General features: G+C 41.0%; 1 protein-coding gene across 1 annotated transcript; it reads left to right on the plus strand.

Moving 5' to 3' along the window:
• The first annotated feature begins 6,551 nt into the window (after nt 1-6,551).
• On the plus strand, nt 6,552-17,462 carry LOC148038617 (uncharacterized). The gene is made up of 4 exons (XM_087675268.1): nt 6,552-6,618; nt 6,703-6,875; nt 6,958-7,069; nt 16,251-17,462. Exons 1-4 carry the CDS (start codon nt 6,552-6,554, stop codon nt 17,078-17,080), a joined length of 1,182 nt encoding a protein of 393 aa, XP_087531394.1. The 3' UTR covers nt 17,081-17,462.
• The last annotated feature ends 1,097 nt before the right edge of the window (nt 17,463-18,559 follow it).

Raw genomic sequence — 18,559 nt, forward strand, 5'->3', positions numbered from 1 at the left:
TTCTTCTATTTCTTTGTACTTGAGTTCTTTTTGGCTTACACAATTAAGAAGAGAAAAACTGCTTTCAACCTCCACCCTTGTGTGTATTCCCCCATTGTGCAAGCAAGAAAGCTACAAGTGAGACTCCTTCCTTCTCTCCCACAATCTTGACACATCTATGGGTTGGAACCGAGCATATCAGCCGATGTCATGGCCCAAAAACCTACCACACTATTTGATGCAATCGAATTGGCTGAGAGATATGCAAGAACATACCATAACAATGATCATTTTTAGCAAGGTGTTGGACAGTCGTGCATTCCTTCACGATCAGCCCCATACGGAGATGGTTTTCGAGGCACTTCTATGTCTAATAACAACCCCAAAGTACCCACTTACCCCGCCTTCCATGCTGAAGAAAAATGGGCACTTTTGGACCAACATCGAGCTCTAATTCTGAGAATAGGTATGCTAAAAATAAACAGTCCACTGCATCACCATACCAAGGATCCAGTAACCAATGGTTCATTCCCCCATATGTTGTGAAGGAACGAAAGGAAAAGGGCCTATGCTTTAAGTGTGGAGATAAGTACACTACTGATCATGCCTCCAAATGCCCATACATGACAGCTAAGGTCAAAGTTCATAGCATGTATGTCATAGAAGATTGACACACTGAGGAGGATGACCTGCCCATTGACCAGGCTGAGCCTACGAAGGATGTTGATCACGACAAAATCTATGACCCTGAGGATGAGTTTCCCTTTGACCGGGGCAGTGCTCCATCATAGATACTTGATTTGACATCCCACCCACCTCCCACTTCCCTTTGCTCAATCTCCTTGGACACTTGGACAAGTTCCCGCAGCCCCAGTACCCTTCGCATTCAATGCAGTATCAATGGAAAGCATGTGTTTATCCTTGTGGATAGTGGAAGCACTCACAATTTTGTCAATAAGTCAACCATTGATCGGTTGAAATGTACCCCTATGGAACTACACTACCCCTTGAAGGTCCAAGTAGCAAATGGAGAAGAAGAAATCAGCACACATGTATGTCCTGCAGTTCCCTTATGCTTGGCTGAAAATTATGTGGCGCTGGTTGACCTGATTGCCTTAGATATGGGCCCCATTGACATTGTCTTGGGCTGTGATTAGCTAAAACAATTGGGGAGGATTGCGATGGACTTCTCTTAGCTTTACATGGATTTTATGATGCATGGACAGCCTATCCACCTAGAGGGAGTTCAAGATCATGCTAATTTTCAACTTATTATAGCAAAGCAACTCAAACGGGAGTTTAAGAAATGCTCAAAAATCTTTATTTTGCAATTAAATAAGGAAAATTCTGATCAGCCCTCTACAATATCTCATGATTCAGCCTTGCAAGCCTTACTTGTGGAATACAGTGACCTATTTTAGATGCCTACATCCCTCCCTCCCAAGAGACAAGTGGACCACCCACTTGACCTAGAGCCCCATTCCAAGCTAGTGAATAAAACCCCCTATAGACTCTCCAAGTGTGAGTGCGAAGAGGTTGCAAAACAAATCAAGGAGTTGCTAGAGATGGGTTTCATTAAACATAGTTTTTCCCCCTATGCATCCCCCGTCCTTTTAGTAAAAAAGAAAGATGGTTCCTTTCTCATGTGCATTGACTACAGAGATTTGAACAAAATTATAGTAAAGAACCACTATCCCATCCCATGGATTGATGATTTGCTGGATGAGTTGAAAGGGGCATGCTTTTTCACTAAGATTGACTTGCGCTCTTGCTACCATCAGATCCGTATGCAGGCAGGAGATGAGGTCAAAATGGCCTTCAGGATGGATCATGGACTCTATCATTTTCTAATGGTATCTTTTGGGTTGATTAATGCCCCCACCACCTTTCAGAGCCTGATAAACAAAATCCTACAACCCTTTCTATTCAAGTTTGTGCTTGTTTTCTTTGATGACATCCTCATTTACAGCAAGTCATCCACGGAGCACTTGACACACATTCGGAGGGTGTTTAACATATTGAGAGAGCATTGACTCTTTGCTAAGGAGAGCAAATGCATATTCATGCAGACATCTATGGAGTACTTGGGACACATTGTGAGCAAAAATGGTATACAAGCTCTGACTCGAAGAAGGTGCAATGTGTTAAAGACAGACCCACTCCCTCCATCACCACTTCTTTGCATGGCTTCCTTGGTCTCTCTTCATTCTACAAACACTTCATTAAGCACTATGTCACCATTGTAGCACCTTTGACTGATCACTTGAAAAAGGAGTCATTCTTTTGGAATGCCACTACAGATCATAGCTTCAAACAGTTAAAGGACGCACTTACTTCAGCCCCCATCCTTGTTTGCCCTAACTCATCTAAGTTGTTTACCATTCATATTGTGATGCAAGTGGTCGGGGTATTGGTGCATTGTTGTTGCAAGAGCATGGTGTGACTACGAGAGACACAAGCTTGATGAAAAGGAAATGCAAATGAATGTATATGACCAGGAGATGCTGGCCATTCTCCATGCCATCAAGAAGTGGCACCACTATTTGTATGGCAGCCACTTCCAAGTAAAAAGTGACAACCGAGTCCTCCAATACTTCTTGACTTGGTCTACTTTGACTCCTAAGAAACGGGGATGGGTGGCAACCTTTCAAAATTATGACTTTGATATTTCACACACTCGGGGCAAGGATAATATTGTGGTTGATTCACTCTCTCGAATGTGGGCATGCAGAGTGTACTCTATCTCAGAATTGCACAGTGATTGGGTTGAAGAGCTTTAAGATGCTTACTTGTTAGATGATCACTTCAGCCACACATTTTAGAAATTACAACATGGGTTCATGGATAAAAACTCCCAATATCAGCTTAAGCATGGCCTTATTTGGTCCCATGGCAAGATTGTCGTCCCCCATACTTTCCCCTTCATGTAGAAGATCATGGAAGAGATGCATTCTTGCCCCATTGCTCGTCACTTGGGTGTTTTCAAAACATATGACAGGATTGCTAAAATCTTTCATTGGAAAGGCTTATGGGGGGATGTTAAGGACTTTGTGACTAAATGTGCTCCATGCCAATAGAACAAGGATAGTACACTCAGGTTTGCTGGCCTCTTGCAGCCCCTCCCTATCCCTGAGGGGAAATGGACTCACATCACAATGGACTTTATCACTGGCCTTCCTGCGACTAAGAAAGGGTGGAGCAGTATCTATGTGGTCATTGATTGCCTCATCAAAGCTGCCCACTTTATCCCCACTAAGATCCAATACACTGCCTCCTAGGTGGCCACTCAGTTTATGGAAAATGTCTTCAAGTTGCATGGCTTACCACATGTCACAGTACATGGTCGGGATGTGAAGTTTATGAGTAACTTCTAGCAGACAGGTTTTACCTCCATGGGGACCAAGATTTCTCCATCCACTGCATACCACCCTCAGACTAATGGCTAGATTGAAAGAGTGAATAAATGGCTTGAGACATATTTGAGGCACTTTTGCCATGATGTTCAGCACATTTGGGATACGTGGCTTCACTTGGCTGAGTTTGCATATAATAACTCCACGCACTCTAGCATTGGAGTTTCCCCTTTTGAGGCCTTATATGGGTATAAGGTTCCCCTCCCCACAGTCTTATTTAATGATAAGATCAATCCTCAGAGTAAGGCTGAATTGGATCGCATGCAAGCTTTACTTCAGCAATGCAAAATGAACCTTCAAAGGGCCCAAACACACATGAAACTCTATGCTGATGAAAAAAAAAGGCATTTGGAATTTCAAGAAGGGGAATTGGTCCTTTTGAAAGTGCCTAAGTCCTGCTACTCGACTCTCAAAGAGGGCAGCAGTAACAAGTTGGCCCACCACTTCTATGGCCCATACCGGATCCTAAAGAGAGTTGGTGACTTGGCCTACCATTTAGAACTCCCCCCTACAACCAAAATCTACAATGTGTGGTGCGCAGATCAATCGCAGTATGCTCATGTAGTGAATCCGGAAGGTCCCCAAGAACAATGAACTCTACCTTTTTGCACAAAAAACAATGTAAAAGCATGAACGACAAGAAGCAAGAGACCAATTGGGTTCAATCTCCCCCCATGCCTTGTGTGAGCGCTTCACAAAAGCATGTATTTTATGTATATTTCCATCTTCATGCTCAATAATAGCCCAATTTACAAAAATATGACAAGCTTTTAGCTTTTGAGTTTGCTTTCTACAAAAATAGGAAATAAAGCTAATGGACGGTGCCCATAGAGTCTGGCACGCCCAATCTCAATGTCCAAATAGAAATAACATATCCGTGCGCATAGGCGCATACAAAATAATAATCAATAATCAATGTCTCGATAGACATAACAAAGTATAGGCGTGGCGCCTATCAAAATATAATCCAAAGGTCGAATACTCGCTAGACTCCAATGCTTTCCTCCGCCACTGCTGCTATCTCTACACATCAACTGAAGCATTCACAATCGTTAGTAAAATAATACAATTAAACCGACAAAAGTGAATACCTGGCAGTCTTCAGCTACAAAAATAAATCAACTGGTTAGAAATAAATCCTAACCTTAATTTATTACGAGTGCGCACTCTAAACTCATAAACGTTTATTAATTTAATATGCATTTTGCGGAATCACCCACTATGGAATCACCCACGTATACACTAAATTAATGAAACGCCCGAAAAGGACAGGCGTCCCCATCAACTTCTCACATAAAGAATCCTCTTTGTGTATGAGCCCCGGTCATCTAAGTTTACGGAATCCACCGTAAAACCTCACGGAATCCACCGTGGCACGACTGGTGCGCAGATCGGTCGCAGTATGCTCACGTAGTGAATTCCGGAAGGTCCCCAAGAACAATGAACTCTACCTTTTTGCACAAAAAACAATGTAAAAGCATGAACGACAAGAAGCAAGAGACCAATTGGGTTCAATCTCCCCCCATGCCTTGTGTGAGCGCTTCACAAAGCATGTATTTTATGTATATTTCCATCTTCATGCTCAATAATAGCCCAATTTACAAAAATATGACAAGCTTTTAGCTTTTGAGTTTACTTTCTACAAAAATAGAAAATAAAGCTAATGGACGGTGCCCATAGAGTCTGGCACGCCCAATCTCAATGTCCAAATAGAAATAACATATCCGTGCGCATAGGCGCATACAAAATAATAATCAATAATCAATGTCTCGATAGACATAACAAAATATAGGCGTGGCACCTATCAAAATATAATCCAAAGGTCGAATACTCGCTAGACTCCAATGCTTTCCTCCGCCACTGCTGCTATCTCTACACATCAACTGAAGCATTCACAATCGTTAGTAAAATAATACAATTAAACCGACAAAAGTGAATACCTAGCAGTCTTCAGCTACAAAAATAAATCAACTGGTTAGAAATAAATCCTAACCTTAATTTATTACGACTGCGCACTCTAAACTCATAAACGTTTATTAATTTAATATGCATTTTGCGGAATCACCCGCTATGGAATCACCCACGTTGTCGTATTGCTGCGCATTCGAGATGTGAAAACCACCCGAAAGTTGTGTGTGCGATTTCATACTTTATGCACACTTAGTTGTTGTGATTACATTTATTCTCTGCGTATGAGTATAGTAGCGAGTATGAAGGGTTGCTTTCAGTCTATGTTGAACAGGATCAAGGAGACAAGACATTACAATTATTCAAACAAATGCATGAGGAGGATATCTCTTTGGATAGTATCACACTTGTCTGCACCTTAAAAGCTTGTGGTATGGCTGGAGCTATAAACAAGGGCCAAGAAATACATGCTGAGATTGATAGGATAGGGCTATTGAAGACAAATGAGGATGTGGGCATTGCATTAGTTGATATGTATGCTAAATGTGGCTGGCTGGCAGAGGCACAAGCAGTGTTTGATATGCTCCCTTATCGAGATCTAGGCACATGGAATGTCCTAATTGCAGGATATATACAACATGAATGTGCTGAAGCAGCAATAAACAGCTTTGAGCAGATGCAACTTGACAGTGTTTCCCCAAACGCACTCACCTTTACATGCATCATGAAAGCTTGTGGAATTTCAGGATCTGTAGACAGGGTCTAAAAAAAAAAGAAGAAGAAGAAAAGCAAATGGTTATTTTTGAAAAGGAGGAGCTTTTGTTTTTGAATCGAATTTGGGGGGGAGTTTTTTTTGGGGGAAATCAGAAGGCGAAAGGAGCAAAGGAACGCAGAGGAATCGAGAGGAAAATAGGATGGCATGGAGTCAACGCGCAGGGAATCTCGGAAGGGAGGAAGCTAATTAGCTGAGTCAAGAGCTAATTAGGGAAGGAAGAAGAAAAAAATAGCGATGGAGATGAGGACGCTGCTGCGTTAGAGAGCGAACGGAAGCCTACTACAACAAAAAAATCTGGACGACGTCGCAACATAAACGAACAGGGTGGATGAGCCCGACATGAAGACGATGAGCCGCTGGTGTAGTGAATCTTCGTGCTGCCCGACTTGGCAGTTTAGAAGCTCAAGGCGCTGATCGACAGGGCCCACTCATCCTATGTGGCCATGTATGTGCATTCCTGGATCCGCATCACGATAATGATGCTAGAACAAAGACGCTTCTGCGATGGCTGCCTCATGCTCGACTTCTTAAGCGAGGCCCTCGGTCTACCCCTCGTGCCCCTGCACCTTGCCAAAGCACATCCCAAGCATCAGTTCGTGTTCAATGATGATCTCTGATCTGATGAAGACGATGAAGGCGTGGACTCTGAAGACCGCGATGAAGCCAAAGAAAGAGCTGACGAAGGCAACAAAGGTGACGACAGTCAGACTGAAATTGTGAAAGCTTGTGGAGCTGTGATTGTCAATCGCCCTGAGGAGTTGCAAGAGTCTGATGTTGGAACAGGTGCTGGATTGTTCGAGGTAAAGAAAATAGGGGATTGGACGCCATCGGCATTATGGGTACTTCTGGAGTGGCCGCTTTGGTGTTTTTTTTGATGCGCAGATTACAGAGAGAAACAGATTTCCTATGAATCAAGGCGTCTTGATGAAAGGTCGTGTAAGTTTATTGATGCACAAAGATACTTCCTGCTTCAGGGGATATGGAAGGTGTAAGGGTGAGCAGTGTTTTCAATGGATTCCTTCGTAAAACATGAGCCTTGAGGGATTATTGATGAGTATTGAGATCCTTATCCTACTCTGCCTGTTGTAAAATCCAGATGTCGTCTATGTGACTAAATATCAGTACATAGAGGGAGAAACATTTATTCAATTACAGCAACATTTCCCTTCTTGTCGCTGGCTTTCCCCTTCAAGAGGCCTTCTTGATGTAAAATTTCAGACCCAGTACTGGGATTGATGTCAAGAAACACCCCTGTACCAAGCAGCCTGCTTCTAAAACAACAAAGAGATCGATGTTATGCAATTCAAACATTGCATCAGCATGCTCCAGCGTGGAAGTAAAATGTTGCAGATGCATGGACCTATATCCTATGCATTCCATCTCTACAGGATTCATGTTTGTGCTACTTATTCCGAATGAGCTTCCAGTTGGTATCATATAGTAATGGTTCTTTTGTGATGGATCAGTGGAATTCAGTATGACTGGATAATCATATGAACATAAGGATCGCATCTCAAAAGAACTTGCTGCATTCCTGTTATGTTATTATCATGGCTTCTTGAGTTAACTAGGAGCTTCTAAGCTATGTGTCCAGTTCCTGCATTCATCCATGTACAGCTTCTGAACCGCAGCTTTTATAGCCTGTATAGTTTTGATAACAGAGCGGTATTGGAGGTTCTATCATATTCATGACATCCATCATAGGTTATGGATGCACCACTTGTATTGACAATTCTGGAGAGTTACATGAGTTTGTGGGGCTGATGCAACTACAGATAATGATATTATTGTTACTGTAGCTATTTTGAGGGCTGAGCCATACACACAACATTGGGTATCCTTTAAACAATCTATCAAATCGGGATCACAATTCTTATACTACTCTTTAGTGCCACACTGCACACAGGGCAGGTGATTTCTAAGAGTTGTATCTTTCCAACTTATCAACATCACAGGAGGGAATTGCAGTCATATCAGGCCTCAAACTGAAACTAAGTGTTGCTGGGGCATGATTGTTAAAAATATTCTTTTGCTTATTCACTTGATTCGTCTTCTATCCTGAAATTAGTTAAGGTCTTCTGTAGACACGACTTTGCTTTGCTTTGGCAAATCCTTCGACAACGTACACACTAAATTAATGAAACGCCCGAAAAGGACAGGCGTCCCCATCAACTTCTCGCACAAAGAATCCTCTTTGTGTATGAGCCCCGGTCATCTAAGTTTACGGAACCCACAGTAAAGCCTCACGGAATCCACCGTGGCACAGAATCCACCGTGGAATATGCCTCCTGGCATCAATGTGTTTCATGTCATCCAACTAAAACCCTTTGTAGGCTCCTCAATGGACTATGTGGAAGAACTTCCCCCCATAGATGAAGAAGGCATCACTCAATATGTCCCTGAAGCAATCATTGGGCAGCGAGATAAGCACTTACATTCGATCCATCAAAGAATACCTCATCAAATGGCAAGGCCTGCCCTTGGAAGAAGCCTCTTGGCACCCACCAACCATCATCAATGAATTTCCCTACCTCCGTGACGCCCAATGGCTGGAAGACTAGCCGGTCATGCCCCAATTGACCACCCTGTGCCCACAAACTACACACTATTTTAGAACAGTTTTGTACTTACTCAAATCACATGCATGCACATTCTACATAGGCTAAAATTACTCATCATAAGCTCCATTTCGACATGTGGTACGCCCTATTTGGAGTAGCCTATCAAAAGTTATGACCTGTTTACTTCAGCAGACCAGTCCCGGACTGCATGCTGTCCCTAGTCTCTACACACCAAATTTTCATTGTCAAAGGGCTCTTAGTAGTACTCTGCAACCCTCCCTTAGCCCACCCATCACTCCCCTCTATTCCTCCTTTTTTTTTAGGACAAAAACCTTCATAGTAGGGATGGATTGTAACAAGCGAGATACACACCGACTAGGGTTTAGACACCCCGTCACACTGACCGGGGTATTTAAGGTGTAAGAGCCCCAAATTAGGGCAACCAGTTATTATCAAGATCATACTCTTCACCTTCATCTCCAGCTTTCATGGCTTCCTCCTTCCTTATCCCCTCTTTTCTCTCTTTCTCTCTCTTCTTCTAGTCTTCTTCCTTCTTCTTCTTGCTCTCTTTTTCTCTCCTCAGCTCTTCTTCTCTCTCCTCTCAGCTTCTTTCATTACACCAAGGAATGTAAGATGAAGAGCCAACTATGTTTAGACGTGACAATTGAAGTTGTCTTGTTGTCGTGAAATTCCATTATTCTATATGCACACAAAATATATAGAGACTTAATATTAGTATATGTAAGTTTTGATCGAGGACAAGATAATCTATTGCCCAGAAAAGGAGAATGAAAAAATATATTCACCAAGGCACTTATAAAGGATTTTTCTCCAAGCTCATCTTTAAAGACTTATTGTTGGGTCAAGGGTGTAGTTCATCTATGGATAGATATTAATAAGGGATGCTAGGTATGCTTAATAATCCACCCTTGTAAGATGCCACTAAGGATTCATGTTGCTCAAAGCTATAAGGCCCTTGTTATGAGGAGAATCCATGTGTGTGCCCTTTAGTCTTGACTTGTAATTAGATGATATCTATGTGAACAGATGGTAAAAAGGTGACATATGTGGGTCCAGCCTACAAGTTGATATGGAGTATTGAGCTAGTAGCAACTCTAGCTAAATGCATTGATTTGTAAGGCGTGGAAGTTACCAAGGACCCTGATAGAGTAAAAGGAATATTCCTTGGTTGATAAGCAAATATTGGTAGGTTGGCCATGCTTTCCATCATCTTCATAAGCTATGAGACCCTCATAAAACCATGACTATCTATTCACCCAATCAAAGTTCTCTTGTATCAACCTTTAAGCTTTTCACTTAGAATAGCTATAGATGGTGATCTTTGTTTCATAGTGGAAGCACATAAATAGATAGAGCCATCATTGTACCATATTGTTTGCAAGTTAAAAAATCTCGATTATTTTAAATTTTTTCCATATAATCCTTTTTTACCTCAAAATTTTCACATTATGCCACATAATTTTACTAACAATATAGAAAAGTTTTAGTACTAAAAATGGCAAAGGTTATGTTATTTGATTCAAAGCTCAAATTTAAGATTTTAGATTAGAGGTTTTGAATGTGCTACTAAAAATGGTTTTTATAACTATAGCAATTTGAAGGACACATAATGTTCAAAATGACAACATAAAATCAAGCACTTTTGATTTGATACAATGTAATGGGTTTTGACTAATGTACAAGGAGCATTTGAAGTTTCAATCAACTCAACATGTTACTTGTCATGTTTGGGCACATGAGTGAATAGATAAGTGTTTGTGTGTAAACGTATTGAATCATTTGTCTCGTACTTCTAGCATGGGGGAAGTCCAAATCTTTAGTCTTTGCCAGAGTTGAGCTTATGACCTATCTAATAATAGGCAAACACTTTCAATAAGCTAATTAAGATGAATTTTTGAAAAAGCACATAATGCAATCAAGTGTCCTACTAGTGTCACAAAAACATAGGTTTAGTGCCAAACAAATTCCAAAATTTGGTAATAAATTTGTAACTTGCAACTTATAAGGTCTTACAATTTGACTTTTCAAATGTAAGGTTTTAAAGTTGATGAAAGTCAAATGTATAGTTTGGTGAAATGACATTCAAAGTTCTAAGAACATGCTAATTTCATAATTGAAGGTTTCTATATATATGCTCCTAAAAATGTTATTCTTTGGACATAGGTGTATACGGCGGAATCATTGGAGGATACTTCAGTGGAGACATGACGGTGTGTAAGGTGCTACAGTCTCAACTATGTTGGTCCACACTTTTCCATGTGATGCAGCATGATTTGCGAAGCATTGTGATGAGTGCCAATGGACCAAGGTCCCTGTTTGCAAGGACATGATGGAGCTAACCCCAATCATCGTGCAAGTCAAATATTCAAAAAATGGGGGTTTGACTTCATTGGATTGATTAGTCTTGTAGCACAGTACTCGCAAGCCAAGTATATCATAGTTGCCACTACATACTATCTCACAAAGTGGGCAGAAGCACGAGCCACTAGGAAAAATGATGCTAGGACCACGGTCGGGGACCACGGCCAAGTTTCTTTGGGAGCAGGTGATCTCACGATTCGGTTGCCCCATTGAACTAGTTAGTGACCAAGGCACACACTTTATCAATGAAGTTATTCTCTCTACAAGCCCAATTAAAAACAATGAATCCTCCTCTAGCATCCAAAAGAAGGCATTCCAAAATTTGGTAGAGTGCCAACAACCCCTTTCCACAAGGTAAGGACCAAGTCAAGAAAGGAAAATCCAAATAAATTTTATGATGATAAAGTCCCTCAAGATTCTATTAGACAATACTAAGGGGTCAAGAGCTAGGGCCAACATAATCTATTTACAAGAATTAAAAGTTGTAGGGGCACAACTAATGACAAATCTATGATCTTTATCCAAAGATTAGGAATGGAATTTAACTAACCATGGTCTAGGGAGCGGGGGGGGCAACAATAGGCATCCAATTCAAAACTAAAGGGCTAAGCACAGGATGCATGGATCAAATAATAAATATTCCTTTTTGGGTGGTCTACGGGCCATTGCTCAATCCATCAGTTATGAAATACCCTTAGCTTTGTGCGTATTGTCAATATCCCTATGTGTGATTCATCAATATAGAAATTGTAAGATCTTTCTACTATTTTTTATTATAAAAGAAACATCTGGGTGAGATTAAACAGTGTTTTGCAGTGATTCAATCAAATCCCATGTATTAGGTACAGGTGAAAAGGTCCACTCAATGCAATAATTATTAGTTAGCCCCACAGATTGATTGTTAAAGGTTAAGTCAGTAGGGTGGAAGTCAAAATTTACCTTAGTGGGCATGGGTGGACTGCTAGGAACACAAAAATGCCTAAAGGATGTCAGCCATAGATGGGTGGCCCTTAACATGAAAACCAATGAGGAATTTGTTATTCCTTCAATCTATGCTCCAACCAATGGTAATAAAAGAAGTATCTTGTGGCAAAGCCTCCTAAATTTTCAAGCTCCTGCAATATTAGCAAGAGACTTTAATATGGAAGAAAGTAGATAAATTCCTAAATAAAGGTAGAATCATGAATGGCAAGGATAAAGATAAATAGAGACCTGTAAAACCCACCATAATCTTATAGATGTGAGCCAGGACACTAAATTTACGAGGTCCGACAATAAAAAAGGAATTCACCTTAAAAAAGCCAAGCTAGATAAGTTCTATATATTGTCTAGATTACTCTCAACATTTGTAAGTTGTAGCTGCAAAGTAAGCATGGATATAGTCTTACTTGACCACTATCCAATCACCCTTACACTATCTAATGCCATAGTGAATGTTAGGGTAGGATGGTTCCATACAAACCTAGCTTTATTCAAATCAGGAGAAGTCTAGAATAGTATCAAAAGAATATGGGGGGTAGAGCTTTTGCCTCTCACACATCACTAGCACAAATTTTTATTCAAATCAAAAGAAGTCTAGAATAATATCAAAAGAATATGGTTAGAGCTTTTTCCTCTCATGCATCACTAGCACAAAGCTTGGAAATCAATAGATGCAAAGAATATGGTTAGAGCTTTTGCCTCTCACACATCACTAGTACAAATCTTTATTCAAATCAAGAGAAGTCTAGAATAATATCAAAAGAATATGGTTAGAGCTTTTTCCTCTCATGCATCACTAGCACAAAGCTTGGAAATCGGTAGATGGAAAGAATATGGTTAGAGCTTTTGCCTCTCACGCATCACTACCACAAGCTTGGAAATCAACATATGCGAAGACTGAGGATTTATTGAGAGAAACAAAGAAAATTAATAACTTAAGAAGAAGAGAAATCAGAACCAAGAAATACTTGGAGCTACAACTACTAGAGTTAGAAATTAGTAGAGGCGATTCTTCACTTCATGATGTGCTCGAGTGCACGACAGGAGCTAAGAAAGTTAGAAGCTAAAGACACCTCCAAAATCTCACTTTATACCAAAAGCTAGTAGGTAGGAAAAGTGGACAAGCCAACCAAAGAGATGTTCTCAATCCTGAAATCAAAGCAAGAAAAAGACCACATCTCTCTGCTCAGGAAACCAAATGGTCTAGTAGCCATAGATAATTTTAAAAAATCAAGAGATCACTAGGAAATTCTTCTTTGTGGAAAGAATCCATGAACTATGGGGCTCTCCCTTAAAACATAAATGAAGGAGTCATAAAACTAATCCACAAAAGAGATAACAAAGACTACCTCAATAACTAGAGACCGCAAATTGACCTAAGCATACAACATCTTCGCAAAAACTCTAGTTAAACAACTATCAAATCACTTAAAGGAATGGATGAGAGTAGAGCAAAAGGGATTCATCAAATGTAGATATATTCTAGATTCGAAATGATTGGAGCTCAAAGACAACAAGTTTGGTAAAGGTTATGTAGCTCTATGTTGTGTGGACATGGTGTGTGTGTGTGTGTGTGTGTGTGTGTGTGTGTGTGTGTGTGTGTGTGTGTGTGTGTGTGTATATATATATATATATATATATATATATATATATATATATATATATATATATATATATATATATATATATATATATATATATATATTAAACTCCTTTCCATTAAGGAGATTTATTAAACAAGGCTGCTCTCTAGGCCCTCTTTTGTTTGCCATTGCTGCAGATGCATTGGGATGGTTCATCAACAATGAAATGAACAAAGGTAATAGGGGATCCAATTAATAGGTAGTAATCAAATGATTCTTAATCAGTTTGTGGATGATATGAATGGAACAATAAAAAATGAATTGGTCTCAATACAAACTTTTTGGATCTATCTTAAAATCTTTTGCCTTGCTTCTAGTTTTGTTATTAACCCAACCAAGACATGTATCAAAACTCAGTTAAAGGACCCTCTTGATTGGCTACTTAGGGAAGGATGTGAAATTCTTAAAGAAGGTAAGGTATTTAGATTACTGGGTATCCTTATGGGACTTCGAGTCACATTGAAACAAAGGTGGGAATGGGTTCTAGAAAAACCAAAGAAAAAATGGGATAGATGGAAAGGACTATAGTTCAACATGGTAGGGAGGGTGGTAGTATTAAAGCACACAATTATTCTTGCCACCTTGTAATTCCTCTCTTGCTGGAAACCCTGTGCAATTAGAATTAAGAAATAAGATAGCCTATCTAGGAATTTTCTATGGTTAGGAGACAATGAAAAATTCAGGATCCCCAAGGTTGAATGGAGTGTTTACATTCTAAATAAACAAAAATGTAGATTACACCTACCCAATTTGGAATTTATAGCTAATAAAATGGTTGAAAAATGGATTATAAGAAGCTTTTCATGAAGAGAGATGGGCTGTGTTAATTCATAGAAGTGTTGTGTACCATTTCAAAGTTGAAGGGACCACTAGGTGGAAAGGTTTGAGGCCCTTGGCTGTAGCCTTTAGCAAAGTCAAAGTAAGAATAAAGGATTGCTCCTAGCTTATCAAAAACCTTTGGCATTCATGGTTTAGGTACTCTCAATTACTCATTTGCTCCCCTCATCTGAACTTCGCTCTTCCTTGGAGTTGGAGAGACTCAGTATGGTTCAACTACTTCATATCATATGTGGAGCTTGCCCAATACAAAATTGCCCACCCACAAAGTGTTTAAAAAGGGTATTGAAAACTAGGGAGACATATGGAATAATGTCACAAAAGACTTGATGATGGGGACAACACTAGTCTTAAAGCAATATGTAATCTAAAAGACCATGAGATTGAGGTCCTGAAAGGAAGGATTGACAAGTGGAATCAACATTTCAAACTAGCAATAAATCTCTAGCTAAGCTTTAACCTCATAGGCTTTTGTTGGTATTGAGACAAACTATTGCTGCCCATACCTAACCTAGAGTTGCCCAATGGCATACTCTACTAGAAGCTCAATAAAAGATGGCACCTTGACTGGTCTGGTAAACAATGGGAGTACAGATTCAAGAACTTGTGGGTCGAATCCAAGCAAAGAAAAGTTTTTGGTCTGGAATGGTTAATAATCCATAAAGCCTTATGGACTAATGATAGAGCATATCTATTAGGTTTAGGGGATATTTCTTTTAAATGTGGAAATATTTCCCACCTCTTTATTAACTGCAAGACTAAATAACAAGATATTGGATTTTTTGCAGGTAATGTTTCATAAAGTTCACCCCACCAAATTTAATTGGAAAGAAGTACTCCTAGGGGAAATCTTTGGGGTACCACTAGTAATTTGGAACTGGATAAGAGGATTCTATCTATGGAGCATTTGGAACGCTCGAAATAAGAGTCAATTTGAGAATATACAAGAAGAACCTCTAAACTCTTTCTGGTTTGAATTGCAGATGTAGACTAACCAAGAGGAAGACTCCCTGCTACAACAACATGAAAATTGGCTTAAGGAGTGCAAGTGAAAAGGAAAAGGAACAAGTGATGCAGTTGAAGAAGAGATGAATAAAGCCCAATTCCTGATGGAAGAGGTCAAAGTGAAGATGGTTGTGGATCCCAGGCTTCCACCATATCCTAGACTACTCAAAGCATGAAGGAAAATGCTGATCACATGGGATGAATTGTAAACATGGCTTTTACCCTACCAAGGGACTCATTTTGTAACTAGATAGCCCAAGCATATCCTCCGTAGTGTCCTCTTATAGGTCTCCCCAACACGAAATAGTATGTTTTGGGCGACCTTATAAATTCTAAGCTGTGACGTTGTACCTTTTATCAATATATTTGAACGTTTTTATTATCTACTGAAAATATCTGCATGTCTAAGGTCCCTTACCGAGAAATAAGGGTGGGTTCAGACCCGACATACAAACATGCATCCCAAATACAGATGGCCAATCAAATTTCAGCATGGAAAACTGTATGTTCACACACATGGTGGAAGGCCAAAAAAATTAGGGGCCTTTTTTGACACTGGCCAAGTTTTTGCCCCTCTCTTCCGGCCTGCCCAGCACGGATACTTCTCCTTCATGCCATGTCTTCTCTTTGGCTCCTTTCCTTGTCTAACACTAATGTGAATGAGATGGTGGACAACTCTTGGGAAATCCTTGTAGATGGGTGACAAAGGGGATTTTTCACCCTTTTGTCCACCGGGCACGTGTGAACCCACCCTACGAACAGTAAGTCAAGTCTCCTCTGTTGACGTGGGAACTGGAAGAGCGAAGAAGAAGGAGAGAGAGACCTGGGTGCTTGTGCTGCAGCCATGGAGAACCCTATTTCCGATGCAGCTTCTCTGTGCCGATCTTTGCGCCTCCTTTTGCTGCCCTGACATCGTCATCTACCTTGAAAGAAGAAGAACAAGAAGAAGAAGAGGTCGCCGTCTCTACCTCGACTCCGTCGCGGCCCCCCCCTCCTGCCCTCAGGGTCTCCGTGAGCTTCCGAAACGGCGACGCCAAAACCCTAGAGCGCTTCTTCAGCGCGCGCGCCAGGTTCGAAACCCCCGACCGCGAGCAAGCGGAGCTCTTCCGCGTCTTCCAGAGTTTCGACGCCAACAGCGATGGCCGCCTGAGCGTTGACGAGATCGCGTCCTCCCTCGCCAGGCTTGGCATCATCGTCCCGCTGGACGATTTGCACGAGCTCCTCGACCCGCACCTCCATGACGATGGCGTGCTGGGCCTTGACTTCGAGGATTTCCGCGCCCTGTACCGATCCCTCTGCCAAGATGCAGATGAGCCCTGCCAAGATTCAGATCTGCAGCAGTGCGATAGAGCCTGCCTCACCCCGAACGGTAAGATCGTCGAAGCCGACCTCCTTTCTGCATTCGACCTGTTCGATGCGAACCGCGATGGCTACATTACAGTTACAGAGCTGCAGTCCGTGCTCATCGGCCTGGGCTTCAAAGAAGCCACCTCTTTAGAGGCTTGCAAAAGCATGATTGCTAGGGTGGACACAGATGAGGATGGGAGAGTTAATTTTCAGGAATTCAAGGGCATGATGAGGAGTGTGCAGGATTAGGGCCTAGCAGATGTTCAAGCTCAGGACATGGTGACAGACTACAGTGAATCATCAGGTAGAATGGATATGGTGAAGCAGGGACCATCACAGAACTGTGTGCAGTTCGGGTATAACATAACACAGGCACTGTAAGAAATGATGCCTCTCCATCTGTACTTAACATCTGGTCCAAACAGACCCTGGATCTGCTTCCCTGGCATGCCCCATGTCGTATATTAGCTGTGTATTCGTGCAACTCATCAGTTGTAACAGTGCAAGCCCTCCTTTTTTGGTTTTTTCCGTTTAACTCTGTCTAACTATCGTGATTGTTTGATGATGGTTCCAAGTTTGCCTTTCGCCAATTTGCATTACTTGTAGCATTCGCAATAGCAAGTGTTATAGAATCTCAAAGGGTTGCTGTCCATGTTATTATTAAAGGTTGTGCATTGTGTTGTGACTGCGTAGAATGGAAGCTCTAGAAGTTCTCGCTAGATTATGCTTTAAGGTTCACAAACAAAGAAGACATAGAAACTAAGATCGGGAAGGACGACCACTTGCTCTTAAGGTGCCATGAGAAGACATGTCTTGGAGGGAGGGGAACATGAACGGATGAGGGATGGGTGGAAGTTTGGCCACAGTTTGCATTTTGATTTGTGTCATGATTGTGTTGATCTTCACCATTAATTCATTCAATGTCGATGGTCTTTGAGGCATGGCTCACAGCCTCAAGGGTCTGTGCAATCTCGATTGAGCTTGTGATCCAAATAGTCATGTTAGTCATATGAGGTGGACATGCTATTTGATTGATTGATTGTAATGAAAGTTCCCTAATGCACAAGCTTGTGCAGTTTACTTTAATCTCGATTGAGCTTGTGATCCAAATAGTCATGTTAGTCATGTTAGTCAATCAATCAATCAAATAGCATGTCCACCTCATATGACTAACTCATTAGGGAACCCCAGCTTGTGCATTAGGGAACTTTCATTACAATCAATCAAAAGCTACCTCACAAAAGAAAGGTGGCCACCTATTGACTATCAAACTAACAAGGATAGCACCCAAGATCATCCTAAGAGCACCTTCCAACAAGAAACTAGCAATCATGGCATTCCACTCAACAACACAAGTGATTCCTACCCCTTCCTCACTAAACATAAAGTAGAAACCAACAAGAGAGAAGGTGATAGAGACACCTGATATAGAAGAAGAGTCCATGTTACTGCACAAAAAGCCATCTTGGTCTATGATTGGACTAACATGCAAAAACCAAACTCAAACAATAGTCCATAAGTTAAAAGCACCCATACCACAGGAAGGGAATTGGTCCTATTAGCCTAATGAAATATATCAAGAAAGTAAAAATATCAACCAAACAACATTGAGTCAAACCCTTGATTCCCTCAAAATCTCCCCTAAAGCACAAAACCTAGATTAAGGGATGGGCCACTCAGGCCCCTATGCTTATACCTCCATACAAAAGGGTGTCAATTTCCATAGTA

This window comes from Lygodium microphyllum, chromosome 3 (genome assembly GCF_053477565.2).
Source record: "Lygodium microphyllum isolate KBCC chromosome 3, Lygodium_microphyllum_v1.1.10, whole genome shotgun sequence".
In the NCBI taxonomy this organism is placed as follows: domain Eukaryota; kingdom Viridiplantae; phylum Streptophyta; class Polypodiopsida; order Schizaeales; family Lygodiaceae; genus Lygodium; species Lygodium microphyllum.